The sequence below is a fragment of the Sinocyclocheilus grahami genome, unplaced genomic scaffold (assembly GCF_001515645.1).
Source record: "Sinocyclocheilus grahami isolate Dianchi unplaced genomic scaffold, SAMN03320097.WGS_v1.1 scaffold192.1, whole genome shotgun sequence".
Classification (NCBI taxonomy): Eukaryota; Metazoa; Chordata; class Actinopteri; order Cypriniformes; family Cyprinidae; genus Sinocyclocheilus; species Sinocyclocheilus grahami.
The window spans coordinates 616,816-634,690 of NW_015505371.1; the positions used below are offsets into that span (position 1 = coordinate 616,816).

Genomic DNA, 17,875 nt, shown 5'->3' on the forward strand with positions numbered 1-17,875 from the left:
AGGTCCTAGAGTCTGGAGGAAGGGTGGAGAAGCTCATAGCTCAAGTTGCTTGAAGTCCAGTGTTAAGTTTCCACAGTCTGTGATGATTCGGGGTGCAATGTCATCTGCTGGTGTTGGTCCATTGTATTTTTGAAAAACAACATCACTGCACCTGTTTACCAATACATTTTGGAGCACTTCCTGCTTCCCTCTGCTGATCAGCTTTTTGAAAATGCTGATTTCATTTTCCAGCAGGATTTGGCACCTAAAGCACCAAAAGTTGGTTAAATGACCATGGTGTTGGTGTGCTTGACTGGCCAGCAAACTCACCAGACCTGAACCCCATAGAGTATCTATGGGGCATTGTCAAGAGGAAAATGAGAAACATTTTTAGAGACCAAAAAATGCAGATGAGCTGAAGGCCACTGTCAAAGAAACCTGGGCTTCCATACCACCTCAGCAGTGCCCCAAACTGATCACCTCCATGCCAATTCAACTCAAATTGTGAAACTCGTGTATTAAATAAATTCAATGCACACAGACGGAAGCAGTTTAAGTCTTTGGTTCTTTTAATTGTGATGATCAAGAGGAAAATGAGAAACATTTTTAGAGACCAAAAAATGCAGATGAGCTTAAGGCCACTGTCAAAGAAACCTGGGCTTCCATACCACCTCAGCAGTGCCACAAACTGATCACCTCCATGCCAATGCTGAATTGAGGCAGTAATTAAAGCAAAAGGAGCCCCTACCAAGTATTGAATACATGTACAGTAAATTAACATACTTTCCAGAAGGCCAACAATTCACTAAAAAAGTTTTTTTTATTGGTCTTATGAAGTATTCTAATTTGTTGAGATCGTGAATTGGTGGGTTTTTGTTCAATGTGAGCCAAAATCATCACAATTAAAAGAACCAAAGACTTAAACTACTTCAGTCCGTGTGCATTGAATTTATTTAATACACGAGTTTCACAATTTGAGTTGAATTACTGAAATAAATGAACTTTTCCACGACATTCTAATTTATTGAGATGCACCTGTATATTCTAGACTACTTTTGACCAAAAACTGGCATAATAATGCAGATTAAGGGTAGATCATGGTAGCTTTATTTGTATAAGTCAAACAGGAAAAAAAGACTGACAAAACATTAACATTGAGTACAGAGACAGGTAATAGTAATCTAAAACTAGTAATTTCAAAATAGAACATGAACAAGACTTTGAGAGTTTAACAGGAGAAACAAAGCAAGGTCAATTATCCAGTCCAGAACAGCAGAGCCGATCATCAGAAAACAGACAGAGAGATTTTCCCATTAGTCTATTTACATCATTATGCATCCAGTGTCCAGGAACAAAGATGACTTGACTAGAGGGAGAAAAAAAAATTAGGAACATTTATTTTATTGCCATTTACAAAGCTATAATTTGTTAAAGACATGTTAAGCGCAACAGACTCACCGGTCTCCTTATAACCTCTACTTGCTCTTCAACGCTTCCTTCAGGGCAGAAACCACTTCAGCAGGATCAGGAAACTTAAGTTTGCGTGGAGGACCCTTCTTAATGCCAGACCACAAAACAACCTCTGCTCAGGAGAAAGAAATACAGAGGCAGCATATGTAAAAAAAAAAAACAAATTATTTGGACAGCCATAAAATGCAAACTTTGTTACTCAATGATGCCGGCAGCTGAAAAAAGACACATCTGAATACTGCTTGGGCTTCTTTCCGTGGCAGGCTAACCTTTGTCTCCCTCCATCAGCGTGACCTCAAAGCTGTTCCGCCGAGGTTTCTGAGGATTGAGCACCACACGAAGTTCAGGGTGTGAAGCCGCAAGTGCCTCACACACACCTTCCGCATTCCGCCCATAGACCCGTCAGCTTTTGCTGTAAAACATTTAGAATATGAACATGACTCAAATATAAGGGTGGCTTATATATAATTAACTTTAGGGGGTATTTCTACATCTTTTTAAAAATCTTTTAAATTGTTATAATATAGCAAAAACTGCTGTAAATAATTCACAAAATATTGGTACACAATAAACAGTGCATGAACACATTTTCAATAGCCATGTGACCTCACCAATGCTCAATGACAACCCTTTGTCCTGTTTCTTCATCTTTATTGTCAACTCCAAGCTTTTCCTTCTTCTCCCCCACTGCAACGGTTTCTGCATCCACGTCAGTTTTACGCTTCCGACCACGACCTGCATATTAAGGTGGATATTATATATATATATATATATACACACACGTGTGTGTGTGTGTGTGCCTACTTAACCATATTTTGGGGACAAATATGTACCCAAAAGTGAGTTAACCTGACAAAATCTCCAAAAACCTTTGGGGACATCCTCATTTGTAAAACTGGTATAAAAATAAAGTAAATCGTGTTTTTTTTTTTTTTTTGTAAAAATGCAGGAAGTTTTCTGTAAAGGGTAGGTTTAGGTGTAGGGTTGGTGTAGGGCGATATAATATACAGTTTGTACAGTATAAAAACCATTACGCCTATGGAATGTCCCCATTTAGATTGCTCAGTAAACGTGTGTGTGTGTTCATATATATATATATATATAAATTATTTAATATGGCCAACAAAGTCTTAGATTGTAAGGCGTGACCTTACACAAGCAGCTTGACTCCCACTGAAAAACCATAACGTGACAAACACGAAAACTCATAATCTGCTAATGTGATACGCAGCACAAAAGATTGAAGTAATACACAATCTGTTCCAATGCAATATATATATATAGAGAGAGAGAGAGAGAGAGAGATGGCTACTAAGGATATTTCATAATAACTGGTTAACATTAGAAACTCATTACGTTATCGACTACTGCTACTACATGGAAGTTTCAAACCGTGTTATACGCACCTGATTTGGCTCGGGTCGCCATTGCTACATCACACAGAAGACGCGCGGAGAGTTTGGCGGATTATGTTGAAGAAAAGAAAGTAAGCCAGACTGACAGTGCCACCTTTTGGTGTGGAAAGTTTCTTGACTGTTATATGAAGGACTATCACAGTCCAAGTCTTTGCACAGCCTCACAAAAGCAATTTTTGAAGTTGGCGTGTAAAATACTAAAAATGTCCTGGTATAGGGGTATCATGGATTATGTCATTGTTTCAGTATGATAGATAATGAGAAGAGTTGCACTGCCTAGACATGTTTTAATTTAAGAACTACAAAATAGCCTATATAAAAATTGGGGGGAAAAGAAATAAATACATAAATTTATTTATTTATTAGCATTTTTACAATACTGTACCTGTGAATAAAACAGAAGACTAGGAAATTATGTATTCCTAGTCTTCCTTTATATATATTTTTTCAAGATCAAAGTTAGTTTCTATACAGCATACTTTAATGTACAGACTTAAAAAGAAAGACAATTTGTTTAAACTTTTAATTTGTGGTAACATACAGTACAGTATACAGTACAGTACAATTCTAAATGTTTGAAGCAGTATAGGATAGGACCGCAGTCTAGAAATTGGGGGAAAGAAGGGGAATGGGGTCGGGAAATTACCCTGGCCAGAATCGAGTCAACGTCAGCTCTGATATGATTAGGCCATCATTCCTGTAATAAAGCACAAACAGAAACTAAAATGAATAAATGTATAATTTAATTGGAATGCTAAAATTATACTTACCTGATCACTCACCTCACCTGTTTACCTTCTTTTTTTCTTTGGCCTTGTTTTTGGATAGGACAGTAGAGACAGACAGGAAAGAGGGGGAATGGGGTCTGGAAATGATTCAAGACGGATTCGAACCTGAGTTCCCGTAAGCCAACAGCTCTGATATGATTAGGCCATCAGTCCTGTAATAAAGCACAAACAGAAACTACAATTAATAAATATTTTAATTGGAATGCTAAAATCATACATAGAAACCATTAATTTTCTTATAATGTATAGCATTACTAATAGATTTTGAGTTGATTTAAGTTTTTATATTTATATAACTGTGGTATGTATTATTACGTTTTGCAATTTTAAAAAAACTTCACAAATCTAAGACAAAGCATAGGCCTACACATACATACCTCCAACATTTGTATTGGGAAGTTACAACATATTTGCACAATACATAAAGAATATAAATGCAAATTAAATATAATAAAATAAATAAACCGACATTACGTTGGAACACATTCATTAAACAAATCTACAGTCTTCCTGGCTTTCTTGTTTTTTCCTGTTTTGTTTAAATTTTAAGGTTTATTTTAGACCATTTTGCTATTTTATTTCTAAAATGGGTGAACTTGGGGTTGACACTACTTCATATTTCTGATGAATATTTCAGCCAGCGAGTAACAAAATAGAAGACCCAATTCCTTATATCTTTTTCAGTGCATCTTCACATAGATGTTCATTCACTCCAACAAAATGTTGCAAATAGTGAGAGAAAATACAAGTTTTATTTAAGCACTTTCATCTCAAACAGCACATTATTCACTGTAAACATGTACTATGATTTGACCATTTTTATATCTTACATAAGAAAACACATATGTTGATGTGTCAAGAGAACATGCTGTGCATGTTAAAAATGCTACTGATACGGACTAGCTTTTAACCACAGGCAGTAGAAATAATTGTGCAGCTCAGAATCATTCCCATTTTTCACCCTACTGCCTACAGTACCAGATCATAAATAAACAGCTGTAGTTCCACTTAAATTCACATTTTTATCCTGAAAAAAATCATTAATACAATATCTTCAACAACAAAAAAAAGTTTGTTTTACTTTTATACCAGACAGTATAGCACTGGAAAAACTTGACAGCATAGCATTAAAAAAAAAACACAAGCAAACCCATGTTAGATCTGTTTATTCTTTGTTTTTATTGAAGAACAATGAAATATGAGTCACAGGTACCGAACAAACAAACATAAAAAAATTAAAATAAATAAATAAAATAAAGACGGGGAAAAACGTCAACACGTGCAGATTATGTATAATACGTTTAGTAAACTTAGTCTTATTGTTCAAAAACTCACACAATTTCAGAATCAATAACCGTAACTGTACACCGTCACCCGCATGTTGAGAGGATCTTGCTCATTGGCCAACCATTGCATGACATCATCCACGCGCGACACGATATCATCAGTGTGGAGTCGCTGCTGTGAAGAACGGAGGGACGGTTTCCAAATAACTAGACGAAGTTTAAACAGTGGATGTTTGGAAGAGCCTAGACATGTTACGGTATATTAAATAATATTATCTGCCCGACCTCCATCTGTTTATAACTATATTCAACAGGCTAACGTTAACAAGCTAATACTACCGGAACAATACTTTATTTGACAAAATTGAAATAAAACACGGTATTTGCCGAGATAAATCACAGAGGGGACGAGTTCAAACAGGTATAGCACAAGGATTTGTTATTTCCCTCATCTTTAAGAATACAAGTACCTAGCTATATAGCCGTTTTTGAACATCCAATTTTTCTATCACAGCCATGACTGCAGAAGCCCCAGAAAAGTCAGCGGAGGAGGGCCTGAGTTCGTCAGGCAGTGCTGGGACTTCAGGTACACGATTTGATCTGGAGAGGGAGACAGAACTGCGTTTTGAGGTCGAAGCAGGAGAGCGAGTACAGCTCGAGCTGTTGTCCGGTCTGGCAGAGGTGTTTGGATCCGAACTGAACCGGAATAAGAAGTACACTTTCGGACCAGGCTCTAAGATTGCGGTTTTCACCTGGCAAGGCTGCAGTGTGTCGCTTTCAGGCACGACGGAGGTGAGAGAGGTTAAAAGGATGTCAGTGGATGTCTATAATGATGACATGGAATGCTAAATCAATTCAAACATGTCTTTCTGCCATAAATATAGGTGGCTTATATCTCCAAAGATACACCCATGCTGCTGTATCTCAACACCCATGTAGCTCTAGAGCAGATGAGACGTCAGGCCGAGAAAGACAACGAGAGAGGCCCTCGAGTATGTAAACACACATCCCAAACAATTCCTTTCTAAAAATTGGGGATGGTAAGAAATGAATACTTTTGCTTAGCAAGGATGCATTGATTTATTATTTATTTAGTCATTTATTAGACGCTTTTGTCCAAAGCGACTTACAAATGAGGAGAAAAGAAGCAATCAATTGTAGTAATAAAACTAAAAACAGATCCAAAACTAAAACTTTATAAATACTACCTATACACATTAAAAAAATTAAGAGATTAACTAAAAATGACAAATGCATACAAAATTTCAAAACGTAACATATAAATGAAAAACAAAAAATAAAGCTAAAAACAATTGAAAATATTAAAGAACAAAAGGTATGAGTATAATAATGATTCTAACATAACATTAAGCCAAACGCCAAAAAAAAAACAACTACATGTGTGTATGTACAACCACACACACACACTGTATATTATGTACATACACATTTATAAATTCAATTAAATACTATACTAAATAAAACCTATACAGACATAATAAATTCAGACAATGTAACAAATTAAAATAAATACAAATCAAAATGACAGTAGTTTATCAGTAATCCTAAAAAATAACACTGCCAAACACATGCTAAAAAACAACAACAACTTACACATAGTAAGAAATGGTTATAAAAAACTGAAATAAGCTAAACAAGTAATAGGAAAGAGGAGAAATAAAAAGCGATACTTATCCTTTGCCGGTATCCCTGCCCACTGCAGTCAGGCCAGCCTCCACCCCGAAAAACACGGGACAATTTGTTCAAAAATTACAGTAAAAAGACATTAAATGTTATGAAAGATTTCTATTTCAAATAAATGTTGTTCTTTTGAACTTTTTATTCATCAAAGAATCCGGAATATTTCTTGACTGACAAATCAGCATGTTAGAATGATTTCTGAAGGATCATGTGACACTGAGGTAATGCAGTAATTGTACTGAGTAATACAGTAGGTATGGAAAAGAATCACCACCTTTAAAATAATCGCATTTTGTTGCTTTGTAGACGGACACAGTTTTTGTTTTATCCAGCTGTATTTACTCAGTGCAACTTATAACATCCAAGTGAATGATATAATACAAACATGCGAGAAAAAAGAAATCACAGAGTTGGAAAAAGGACCACCCCCTTGTGTCAGTATTTTGTTGATCCTTTTGATTTAATTACAGCCTTTAGTCTGTTGGGATGTCTCTCTACTAACTTTGTACATCTAGACTTTGCAATATTTGCAGAACTGCTCAAGCTCAGTTAAATTTGATGGTGAGAATTTGTGGACTGCAGTCTTAAAGTCATTCCACAGATTTTCAGTGGGGTTTAAGTCTAGGCTCTGACTAGGCCATGCAAGGACATTCACCTTTTTCCCCTTCAACCACAGTGTGCTCCGTTTTGTTGTGTGCTTTGGGTCATTGTCATGTTGGAAAGTAAACCTTCCCATTGACAACTTTCTTGCAAGAATTTGATGGTATTTTGCCCAATCCATTTTTCCTTCCATCCTGACACACCCATACCAATACACCCATAACAGGATATTACCACCTCCGTGCTTCACTGTAGGAATGCGGTTATTTGGATGGTGAGCTGTATTGGATTTCCAGCAGACATATGCTTGGGTGTTGAGGCCAAATAATACAATTTTAGTCTCATCTGCCTCAGAATCTTCAAGTTGCATTTTGGCAAAACTCAGTCGTGACTGCATGTGGCCTTTGAAGCTGAAGCGCAGTGGACCAGAGCCTGGTAGCCTGAACCTTTGACCCAGCCGCAGGTGTTGATTATACAGCCACCCACACTAGCCTTGCTTCAGCGCTTCAGGAGTGACTTTTTCTTGCAACCCTCCCATATAAGCCACTTTTGTGGAGAATTTGTGATATTGTCGCATGCACACAATGACCACTCTGTCATAAATTCCTGCAACCGCTTCAGAGTTGCTGTAGGCCTCTTGATAGCCTCTCCGAGTAGTTTCCTCCTGACTCTTTCATCCAGTTTGGAGCAACGTCCTGATACAGGGAGGTACCGAACACCGAACCGAACACCTTCCACTTCTTAATAATAGACTTCACTGTGCTTCTAGGCGTTGATAAAGCCTTTACATTTTTTTTGTATCCATCTCCTGACTTGTGCCAGTCCACAACTTTATCCCGGAGATCTTTTGACAGTGCCTTGCCACCCATAGTTGATTGTTTGCTTCAGTTGCACTACCAAGGACTGAAATGCTCCAGGAAAGCTCTTTTCATGCTGAGCTAATCAACAGAACCACAGCTGATCACAGTTGAAAGTCAAATGGCTTTGAGAAGGTGATTAGCTACACCTGATTGAGTGTACACGTCATTTAGGAGGGGGTGATCCTTTTTCCAACTCCTTGATTCTGTTTTGTTATCTTTTTTTTCTGACATGTTGGTATTATATCATTCACTTGGATGTTATAAGTTGCACTGAGTAAATACAGCTGGATAAAACAAAAACTGTGCCAGTCTTCAAAGCAAATTAATGTGATTATTAGGGATGCACGATATATCGGCCACCATATCGGTATTGGCCGATAAATGCTCAATTTTTATGTTATCGGTATCGGCCTGATAAGAAAATTTGTCCGATATCTTAAATATTTTAAAGGGGTGATTCTTTTCTTGACCCACTGTAACTGGTAAAAATTCGGCTTTGCCATGACAAGAATACATTAAGTTTTAAAACAGAAAAAGTTATTTTAAATTGTAATCAAATTTCACAGTATTACTAGTATAATATAAATGCAGCCATAATGAGTGTAAGATACTTTCTTAAACATTAAAAAATCTTACCAACCCCTTATGATCTTTTGAATAGTAGTGTATATTTAACGTAACAAACAAATGTTTTTGACATCTCTGTGGTTAATGATGGTTAAATACATTTTGTTTTCGTAGGTAATGGTTGTCGGACCAACTGATGTGGGAAAGTCAACAGTATGTCGAGTGTTGCTGAACTATGCTGTGCGACTGGGACGAAGACCTACACTTGTAGAACTGGATGTCGGTCAGAGCAGTGTAAGTAAATGAAGCCTGAACGATCAGTGCAACATCTGCTGAACATTACAGGCTTGTAAGAAATCAAGCATTATATGTGTGTTTAACTGTTATTGTCCGTAGGTCTCTGTGCCTGGAACTATGTCAGCTCTGTGCATTGAGCGTCCTGCTGATGTAGAAGAAGGCTTCTCTGTGCAGGCTCCACTTGTCTTTCACTTTGGCTCTACCACACCAGGAACAAACATCAAACTTTACAACAAGGTAATGACAAAATTCCACCTAAGGGAGTGTTGTCTTTACACTTCAGTGTTATACTGAGCTTTGGCCCGTAAATTATTAGAATAGATTGAGCTTGGCCCTAAACAGAAAGTACCAAACTATCCTGGCACTGTTTAATCAATAATAGCAAGGAGAAGATGCATTAATCTTTCCCTTAATGCAACTATAAAGTCTTGTTCTTCTGCAATTGTTAATACAAAAACAATAAAGTCAATTTCTGTAGCAGCAACTGAAGGAGAAGTAGTACTCACCAGTTGCATGATGACATGACAAGAATGAATCATCTTTTGCATGTTTAAAATCATTGCACAGCAACAACAGTACTGGTATTACTAGAATGAAAGTGTTTACTTCACTATCATATATGTATGTTCCTGGTTCTTGGTCCATCAATGCATGTTATTCCAAATTTGAAAATGTATGTCTTATTGTCTTTTGTTTTTAAATGAATAGTATGTACCTACTGTATTCAATATTTCATACTGCTTTATATAATATTAGCAGGTTAAATGTTACTCTTTTTTTTTTTTTGGTCAAACCTGCAATATGTTGGGCTGCTTAAAGAAAAAATATTCCTTCCCTACAGTCAAATACTGTCAGATTATAATACACAACCATTCAAACGTTTGGAGTCAGTACAATTTTTTTAAATTTTTTTTTTTAGAAATTAATACTTTTATTCAGCAAGGATTCATTAAATTGATCAAAACTGACACTAAAGATGTATACTGTTGCAAAAAACTAAAAATATTTCAAATAAAAGTTATTTTGAACTTTCAATTCAGAGAATCCAGGGGGGAAAAAAACGTTTTCAATGTTGATAATAATAATAAATGTTTCTTGAGCACTAAATTATCATATTAGAATGATTTCTGAAACATCATGTGACACTGAAGACATCACATGAATAAATATTTTATTGATAGTAATTTTAAAGTGTAATAATATTTCACTGCTTTTGTTTTTACTGTATTTTTGAACGAATATGCAGCCTTGGTGAGCTTAAGAGACTTCTTTCAAAAATATTACTGACCCCAAACTTTTGAACAGTAGTGTATGCCAGATTACAGCTGTAACATGGGTTGTGAATGCCGTTTCATGTTGACTTTAAGTTGATGCAGTATGCATCATACAGACATATTAATAAAATGTGTTTGAATGAGTCTCTTTTTTTCTCTTTGGGTGTGTAGCTGACTTCAAGCCTTGCAGAAGTATTTTCCCAGCGCTGTGAGGTGAACCGCAAGGCTAGTGTGGGTGGCTGTATAATCAACACCTGCGGCTGGGTCAAAGGTTCAGGCTACCAGGCTCTGGTCCACTGCGCTTCAGCTTTCCAGGTGGATGTTGTTATAGTCCTGGACCAGGAGCGTCTCTATAATGAGCTTAAACGTGACCTGCCACACTTTGTACGTGTCGTCCTTCTGCCAAAGTCCGGCGGCGTGGTGGAGCGCTCTAAGGACTGCCGACGAGAGACGCGGGATGAAAAGATCCGGGAATACTTCTACGGCTTTCGTGCAACTTCCTTTTACCCTCATGCCTTTGATGTGCGTTTTTCAGAAGTGCGTATTTACAAGATCGGTGCACCCTCAATTCCAGACTCCTGTCTCCCTCTGGGTATGTCCCAGGACGACACCCAGCTCAAACTCGTCCCAGTCAGCCCTGGCAGGGATTTAACCCACCATGTGCTGAGTGTGAGTTCGGTGGATGATGATGCCGAGGTGGGTGCGGGACAGAGCAGAGGGATTCTAGAGAGTCCCGTGTGTGGCTTCATAGTTGTGACAGCGGTGGACACACAAGCTCAGGTGATGACGGTACTCTCACCAGCACCCAGACCACTGCCGCGACACACTCTGCTCATCATGGACATTCGTTTTATCGACCTTAAATGAAGCATATAAGTCTAGCAGAGATCTCCACTCAAAAGGGACACTGTCTTATCACATCTGTTAAGTTCTTACAAAATATTTATAGCTCTGTTTAATTTTCAAAGGGCAAATTTTAATGATTTTGTACATAAGAAAAAAAACTTCTGTATTTTTTCTTTAAATAAATTCAATTGCAATTTCATCCTTCTAAACAAACAATAAAACAAACCAAAACCAGTTTGACTACATGTTATTCTGCATGCCTTTTTTCAATGAAATTACATCCTTTGAGCAAACTAATTGAGCAAATATTAGTTTGACATATCTATTGTGTAGACAAAAATCTCTTCCGGACCTTTTCCTGCATGTCCTATACAGGTGTCTTTAAATGATGCTGGGGCCGAAGAAGATGATGATGCCTTGTTTAGGGTTTTATTTTTGGCTTATCAGACTCTGTATCGGATAAACGACTTGGGGAGTTTTCAGCCCCGGGCGTACACAGATCAAAAGCCTTTTCCCGGGCCGTAGAAAGACTGAGATTAAGGGATAGAGAGAGCTGAAGCTCCTCTCCCATCAGATAATACCGCTGCCCCGGGCCGGGATGCAGAAGAGAAACCGAGTCTCCAAATCACAGGACGTGTGAATAAACGCCAGCCATTTAAAGTACGTAAACATTCGGGATCCGACACTTCGTGAGTATATTCGAGTGGATGACATTCATAATAGATGTGTTGTTTAATTAAAAATGTGTGGGCAGGTCGCTGTTTGCTTCTGATCTGTTTCGACATCGGATCGATATCGCCGCATTTGAGCTTCTTTCAGTGTTGGCTCTAACAACTGGAGTCCGAGGCTTCACTCTGAGGCCTAGTTAAACAAAGCAAAACACGAAGCGAAAAGTTAAATGATCGTATTTTGGTGCGGTTTATAAGTTAATTGTGCTAATATTTGATCAATATGTATTTTTCTTGTATTTTGTAATCCAAACGGCCTTGTTTTACTGTGTAAGGTAGTATTATGGCGGGCGATATTATTTGCTGGGATGGTAAGCTAACCAAAAACGGGACACAGCCGTAGTGTTTTTGACTCGGATGTTGCTTTTTTTGTGTGTGAAATTGTTTCTGCTTTGAAATTGAATTAACATCTGGACTCAATTAACCCGTTTGGTTTATGATTTTGCTGTAGTGAATGACTGTGTCACCTAATGAGTTGCCTACCTAGACAGCATTTTTGGGCAATATAGGTCTATTCAGATGTGTGCAATCCACATATGATGCCCTGAAATGCGTTCTATGTAGATAGGCAGCTTACAAGGCTTTTAAATATAGATTTATTCTTACTCAGAATGCACTGCATTCATCTAACCTTATATAGTAAACTGGAGTTGACTTATAAACATCACAGCTAGCCTTTTTTGACAAAAAAAACTCAATTTTGTAAAACTATTAAATTGTTAAAATGACTATTGTGGGTGAGTGACATCCAAACATAATTTTCCAGTTTGCTATTGATTATGTGGTACAATCAGATATCATCTGACATCCATCATTCTTTTCATTATTGATTCAAAGTTGATGGTAAGATATGATTGAACGTTTATGAATGAATCAAATATATTTCCCATGTGAAGTGAACTGGTTTTCAGGTGGTACTGTGAATGAAGAGAGCAGGAGTAGCTGCAAGAAAAGAAGATTATGAGTGGTGTAATAAGGCTTGTGTATGCGAGACTCAAGGTCACTGCGTGGTCAGTGTGACAGTAAACCCAAGGAGAAAAGGGATTGTAAAGGGGGGATGGGGTTGAATTGTATACAGAAAACCTGGTGGAGAAAACCGTAAAAAAGAGGCACACCCTTTCCTGGTGATTCAGAAGTTGTGACACGGGGCAACAAAAGTGTGATCAGGTTTCAACACGGTGTGTGTGTACACAGATGTAGGTTTCACAATTCATTGCTTTATGTTCCGTCTTGTTCATGTGATCATTTGTATGATATTGGCTGCTTGGAACCGGTATGGAGAACTTCAAGAATGTGTAAGATCAGGTCATGAGTTCATATCTACGCGTTTAATTATCTTCTCTTCTTATAGATGCCGCTCAGGCCTGTTAAGGAATCAGAAAGGAGGAGGGCGGCATTTTAGACTCATCAATCTCATCCTTGTGAGGAAGAAGGGCCTCATGGGACACTATGCAGGGTTAAAATGGTTTTGCACGCTCATGTGTTCTCACAACCTGGAGTTATCAACCCCGAACGCATACGGATCGTGTGCAGTTGCGATGGTAGACACGCACTCTGGTGTGGGCGTACATTTTTTGCATATGGATTGCATCTGAAAAGCAACTTATCATGTGGATATCTGCACTTACAAGATTCATGTGACCTGGCAAACCGTGTTTTTCTGCTCACTTTTCGGCCAGTTTGTCTCTCTTCAAAGTGTGAGCATAGATCACCTCAGAGAGGAGAATGAGCTCTCATTTATGGCACAAGACATCAAGAGCTCTGTTTCATGATTTGTACTCGTAATTACGGTCTTTTCTTAGACGGACTGTTCCAGAGGGAAATCCAGACTCCATTGAGATTATAGAAAGAAAGTCATTTTTTTTGTCTTGTAGTTTCTTATTTTTCCCTCATACTTTTTGTTTCACTGTATACCTCCCATCAAAACTATTTTTTTCCTTTCTGTAGTCTGACGTCATTCTCACATGCACTCATCTGCTATGATGCTTTGAGAGATATGAGATTGGTCTCTGAGCGAGTACTGTATGAATGCCTGAACTCAAATAGCTGCTTCCTTTTGCTGCTGCTCTTTTTGGTGTAACACGGGGCTTACCAGAGATTTGCACTAAAAGAGCATTGCTGTCACTTGATTTTCCTTTTATTGACCAAATCTTGTTACATTCAAGCCATATGAACTTATTTTTGATGAAACTAGAGCTATTTTTGTATTACAGTAAAGTCATAGAACTATTGCATATTATGTGTATATGAATTTAGTCTATTTTTTATGTATCAACACAGACGTATACAAAAAGACTATTTTACGTTAACGTTTGTTTTTGGAAAGAAATGCACCTTGATTTATGTTGAGAACATAATCTATTTCACTAAATTTATTGTTATGGCCATGGCTACACACCATCCTCACTCAGGTGGGAGACGAGTTTCCTTCGCTCTCTGACGCCTCCCCCTGTTCCCTCGGTTTTTTTACATCTCCAAATGCCTGTGGGTCTTAGTGTGGGTGGGGCTCTCGGAGACCCCTCCCCATTCCGCCCCAGTCGTTATGTGCCTGTGTCCGCAGCAACCGCCTTCCTTGTGGGGGCCACGACACTGTTTCTCTGTTTTACGTGAGTAGAACCTAAATACATTAATTTAGAGATTCAATGTATCAGTATTTCTGTAAGTGTAATGAGAGGCATCTCTGTGCAGGTGTCCCTGGCTCTCAGAGCAGTTCTCCTCCTCCATTTTACTCTATAATGTTGTGATCTTCCTCTTCACACTGGCCAATTTCTGTATGGCCACATTCATGGACCCTGGCATTTTTTCTAGAGGTACATACTTACAAATGTACACTACTGTTCAAAAGTTTGGAGTCAGGAAAATCTTTAGCCAGGATGAATTAAATTGATCAGAAGTGACAGAAAAGCCATTTATAATGTTACTAAAGATTTCTATTTCATATAAATGCTGTTCTTCCAACTCTCTTATTATTTAAGATATTTATTAAGAATATTGAAAAATGTAGCATGGTTTACAGAGAAATATTAAGCAGCACAACTGTTTTCAACACTGAAAATAATTAGAAATGTTTCTTGGGCAGCAAATCAGCATATTGATTTCTGAAGGATCATGTGACACTGAAGAATTCAACTTTACCATCTCAAATACATTACATTAAAAAAACGTATTTTAACAGTTACGGTTATATACAGGTATTACTGTATTTTTGATCAAATAAATGCATCCATGATGCGCGTTTTAAAGAGATTTATTTTGAAAACATTACAAGTTTTACTGACCCTAAACCTTTGATCAGTAGTGTATTTTACAATTCAAATTTTTTCCACATATAAAAATATTAATTAAAGTAAACATATTTCTGTCATGACAACTCTCGGAGGGATTGGCATGGTAATGTACATACATGACAATGTTCATGTATTTCATGTTCAACTGCTACGGAAAGCACTAGTCATATTTGAATGTTGAGCAGCGAGCTCATTGGCTACCGATGCAGGAGAGAACCAATCAGCTGTGCCATGTGATAATGATCATTAGTCATTAGGTCAGATTGAGTTAGACCTATCGGACTGCGCCATCTAGAGTTTCATGCCAGAACTCTGTATTACTTTAACGTGACACGTACAGTATCTCACAGAAGTGAGTACACCCCTCACATTTTTGTAAATATTTTATTATATCTTTTCATGTGACAACACTGAAGAAATGACACTTTGCTACAATGTAAAGTAGTGAGTGTACAGCTTGTATAACAGTGTAAATTTGCTGTCCCCTCAAAATAACTGAACGCACAGCCATTAATGTCTAAACCGCTGGCCACAAAAGTGAGTACACCCCTAAGTGAAAATGTCCAAATTGGGCCCAAAGTGTCAATATTTTGTGCGCCCACCATTATTTTCCAGCACTGCCTTAACCCTCTTGGGCATGGAGTTCACCAGAGCTTCACAGGTTGCCACTGGAGTCCTCTTCCACTCCTCCATGACGACATCACGGAGCTGGTGGATGTAAGAGACCTTGTGCTCCTCCACCTTCCGTTTGAGGATGCCCCACAGATACTCAATAGGGTTTAGGTCTGGATACATGCTTGGCCAATCCTTGAAAAATGTAGCATGGTTTACAGAGAAATATTAAGCAGCACAACTGTTTTCAACACTGAAAATAATTAGAAATGTTTCTTGGGCAGCAAATCAGCATATTGATTTCTGAAGGATCATGTGACACTGAAGAATTCAACTTTACCATCTCAAATACATTACATTAAAAAAACTTATTTTAACAGTTACGGTTATATACAGGTATTACTGTATTTTTGATCAAATAAATGCATCCATGATGCGCGTTTTAAAGAGATTTATTTTGAAAACATTACAAGTTTTACTGACCCTAAACCTTTGATCAGTAGTGTATTTTACAATTCAAATAAATTTTTTCCACATATAAAAATATGAATTAAAGTAAACATATTTCTGTCATGACAACTCTCGGAGGGATTGGCATGGGAATGTACATACATGACAATGTTCATGTATTTCATGTTCAACTGCTACGGAAAGCACTAGTCATATTTGAATGTTGAGCAGCGAGCTCATTGGCTACCGATGCAGGAGAGAACCAATCAGCTGTGCCATGTGATAATGATCATTAGTCATTAGGTCAGATTGAGTTAGACCTATCGGACTGCGCCATTTAGAGTTTCATGCCAGAACTCTGTATTACTTTAACGTGACACGTACAGTATCTCACAGAAGTGAGTACACCCCTCACATTTTTGTAAATATTTTATTATATCTTTTCATGTGACAACACTGAAGAAATGACACTTTGCTACAATGTAAAGTAGTGAGTGTACAGCTTGTATAACGGCATATGGTCTGAGCACTGACAGGCTAACCCCCCAGCCCTTCAACCTCTGCAGCAATGCTGGCAGCACTCATATGTCTATTTCCCAAACACAACCTCTGGATATGACGCCGAGCACGTGCGCTCAACTTCTTTGGTCGACCATGGCGAGGCCTGTTCTGAGTGGAACCTGTCCTGTTAAACCGCTGTATGGTCTTGGCCACCGTGCTGCGGCTCAGTATCAGGGTCTTGGCAATCTTCTTATAGCCTACGCCATCTTTATGTAGAGCAACAATTCTTTTTTTCAGATCCTCAGAGAGTTCTATGCCATGAGGTGCCATGTTGAACTTCCAGTGACCAGTATGAGAGTGAGAGTGATAACACCAAATTTAACACACCTGCTCCCCATTCACACCTGAGACCTTGTAACACTAATGAGTCACATGACACAGGGGAGAGAAAATTACTAATTGGGCCCAATTTGGACATTTTCACTTAGGAATGTACTCACTTTTGTGGCCAGCGGTTTAGACATTAATGGCTGTGTGTTGAGTTATTTTGAGGGGACAGCAAATTCACACTGTTATACAAGCTGTCCACTCACTAATTTACATTGTAGCAAAGTGTAATTTTTTCAGTGTTGTCACATGAAAAGATATAATAAAATATTTACAAAAATGTGAGGGGTGTACTCACTTCTGTGAGATACTGTATAATGTAAAAGAAACCTTAGTGATCCTCAAATTAGGCTTAATTTTTTAATGCAAAATATACTTGACTTATATTTTCGTGTTGATTTTGTGTTGAAGTATGATCTGGACATTTCTTAACCGTTTTCATGAGATTGTATGTTTTGTAGCTGAAGAAGATGAGGATAAAGAGGATGATTTCCGGGCTCCGCTTTATAAGACGGTGGAGGTGAGGGGCATTCAGGTGCGGATGAAGTGGTGCTCCACATGTCGCTTTTACAGACCGCCGCGCTGTTCACATTGCTCTGTGTGTGACAACTGTGTGGAGGTACACAGACATTCATCATAGTTTCACACTAAACAAAGTCTTCAGTGTTTGATTTAAAGGGGTCATATGATGCGATTTCAAGTTTTCCTTTCTCTTTGGAGTGTTACAAGCTGATTGTGCATAGATAAGATCCCTGAAGTTGCAAAGACTAAAGTCTCAAAACCAAAGAGATATTCTTTATCAAAGTTAAGACTCTGCCACGCCCCCC

General features: G+C 38.0%; 3 protein-coding genes across 6 annotated transcripts in view; 2 read left to right on the plus strand and 1 right to left on the minus strand.

The window, feature by feature from the left end:
• Nucleotides 1-1,070: 1,070 nt before the first annotated feature.
• On the minus strand, nucleotides 1,071-2,942 carry selenoh (selenoprotein H). The gene is made up of 5 exons (XM_016285121.1): nucleotides 2,856-2,942; nucleotides 2,061-2,184; nucleotides 1,719-1,861; nucleotides 1,438-1,561; nucleotides 1,071-1,345 (listed from the first exon to the last, which is right to left on the minus strand). Exons 1-4 carry the CDS (start codon nucleotides 2,875-2,877, stop codon nucleotides 1,455-1,457), a joined length of 396 nt encoding a protein of 131 aa, XP_016140607.1. The 5' UTR covers nucleotides 2,878-2,942; the 3' UTR covers nucleotides 1,071-1,345; nucleotides 1,438-1,454.
• Nucleotides 2,943-5,049: 2,107 nt separating this feature from the next.
• On the plus strand, nucleotides 5,050-11,243 carry LOC107594873 (cleavage factor polyribonucleotide kinase subunit 1). The gene is made up of 6 exons (XM_016285082.1): nucleotides 5,050-5,359; nucleotides 5,453-5,730; nucleotides 5,823-5,930; nucleotides 8,841-8,960; nucleotides 9,063-9,200; nucleotides 10,409-11,243. The coding sequence occupies exons 2-6, from the start codon at nucleotides 5,455-5,457 to the stop codon at nucleotides 11,102-11,104; spliced, it is 1,338 nt and encodes a 445-aa protein (XP_016140568.1). The 5' UTR covers nucleotides 5,050-5,359; nucleotides 5,453-5,454; the 3' UTR covers nucleotides 11,105-11,243.
• A 281-nt stretch (nucleotides 11,244-11,524) lies between these two features.
• The window catches only part of LOC107594872 (zinc finger DHHC-type palmitoyltransferase 5), a 13,977-nt gene continuing 7,626 nt past the window's right edge, over nucleotides 11,525-17,875 (plus strand). The window contains exons 1-4 of one of the 4 annotated variants that reach the window (XM_016285080.1): nucleotides 11,525-11,772; nucleotides 13,163-14,417; nucleotides 14,500-14,621; nucleotides 17,510-17,667. In XM_016285080.1, coding sequence (XP_016140566.1) covers nucleotides 14,290-14,417; nucleotides 14,500-14,621; nucleotides 17,510-17,667 — 408 coding nt within the window. In that variant the 5' untranslated portion in view covers nucleotides 11,525-11,772; nucleotides 13,163-14,289. The remainder of the gene's footprint in view (nucleotides 11,773-13,162; nucleotides 14,418-14,499; nucleotides 14,622-17,509; nucleotides 17,668-17,875) is intronic. The other 3 variants (XM_016285081.1, XM_016285077.1, XM_016285079.1) reach the window with 3 other exon arrangements.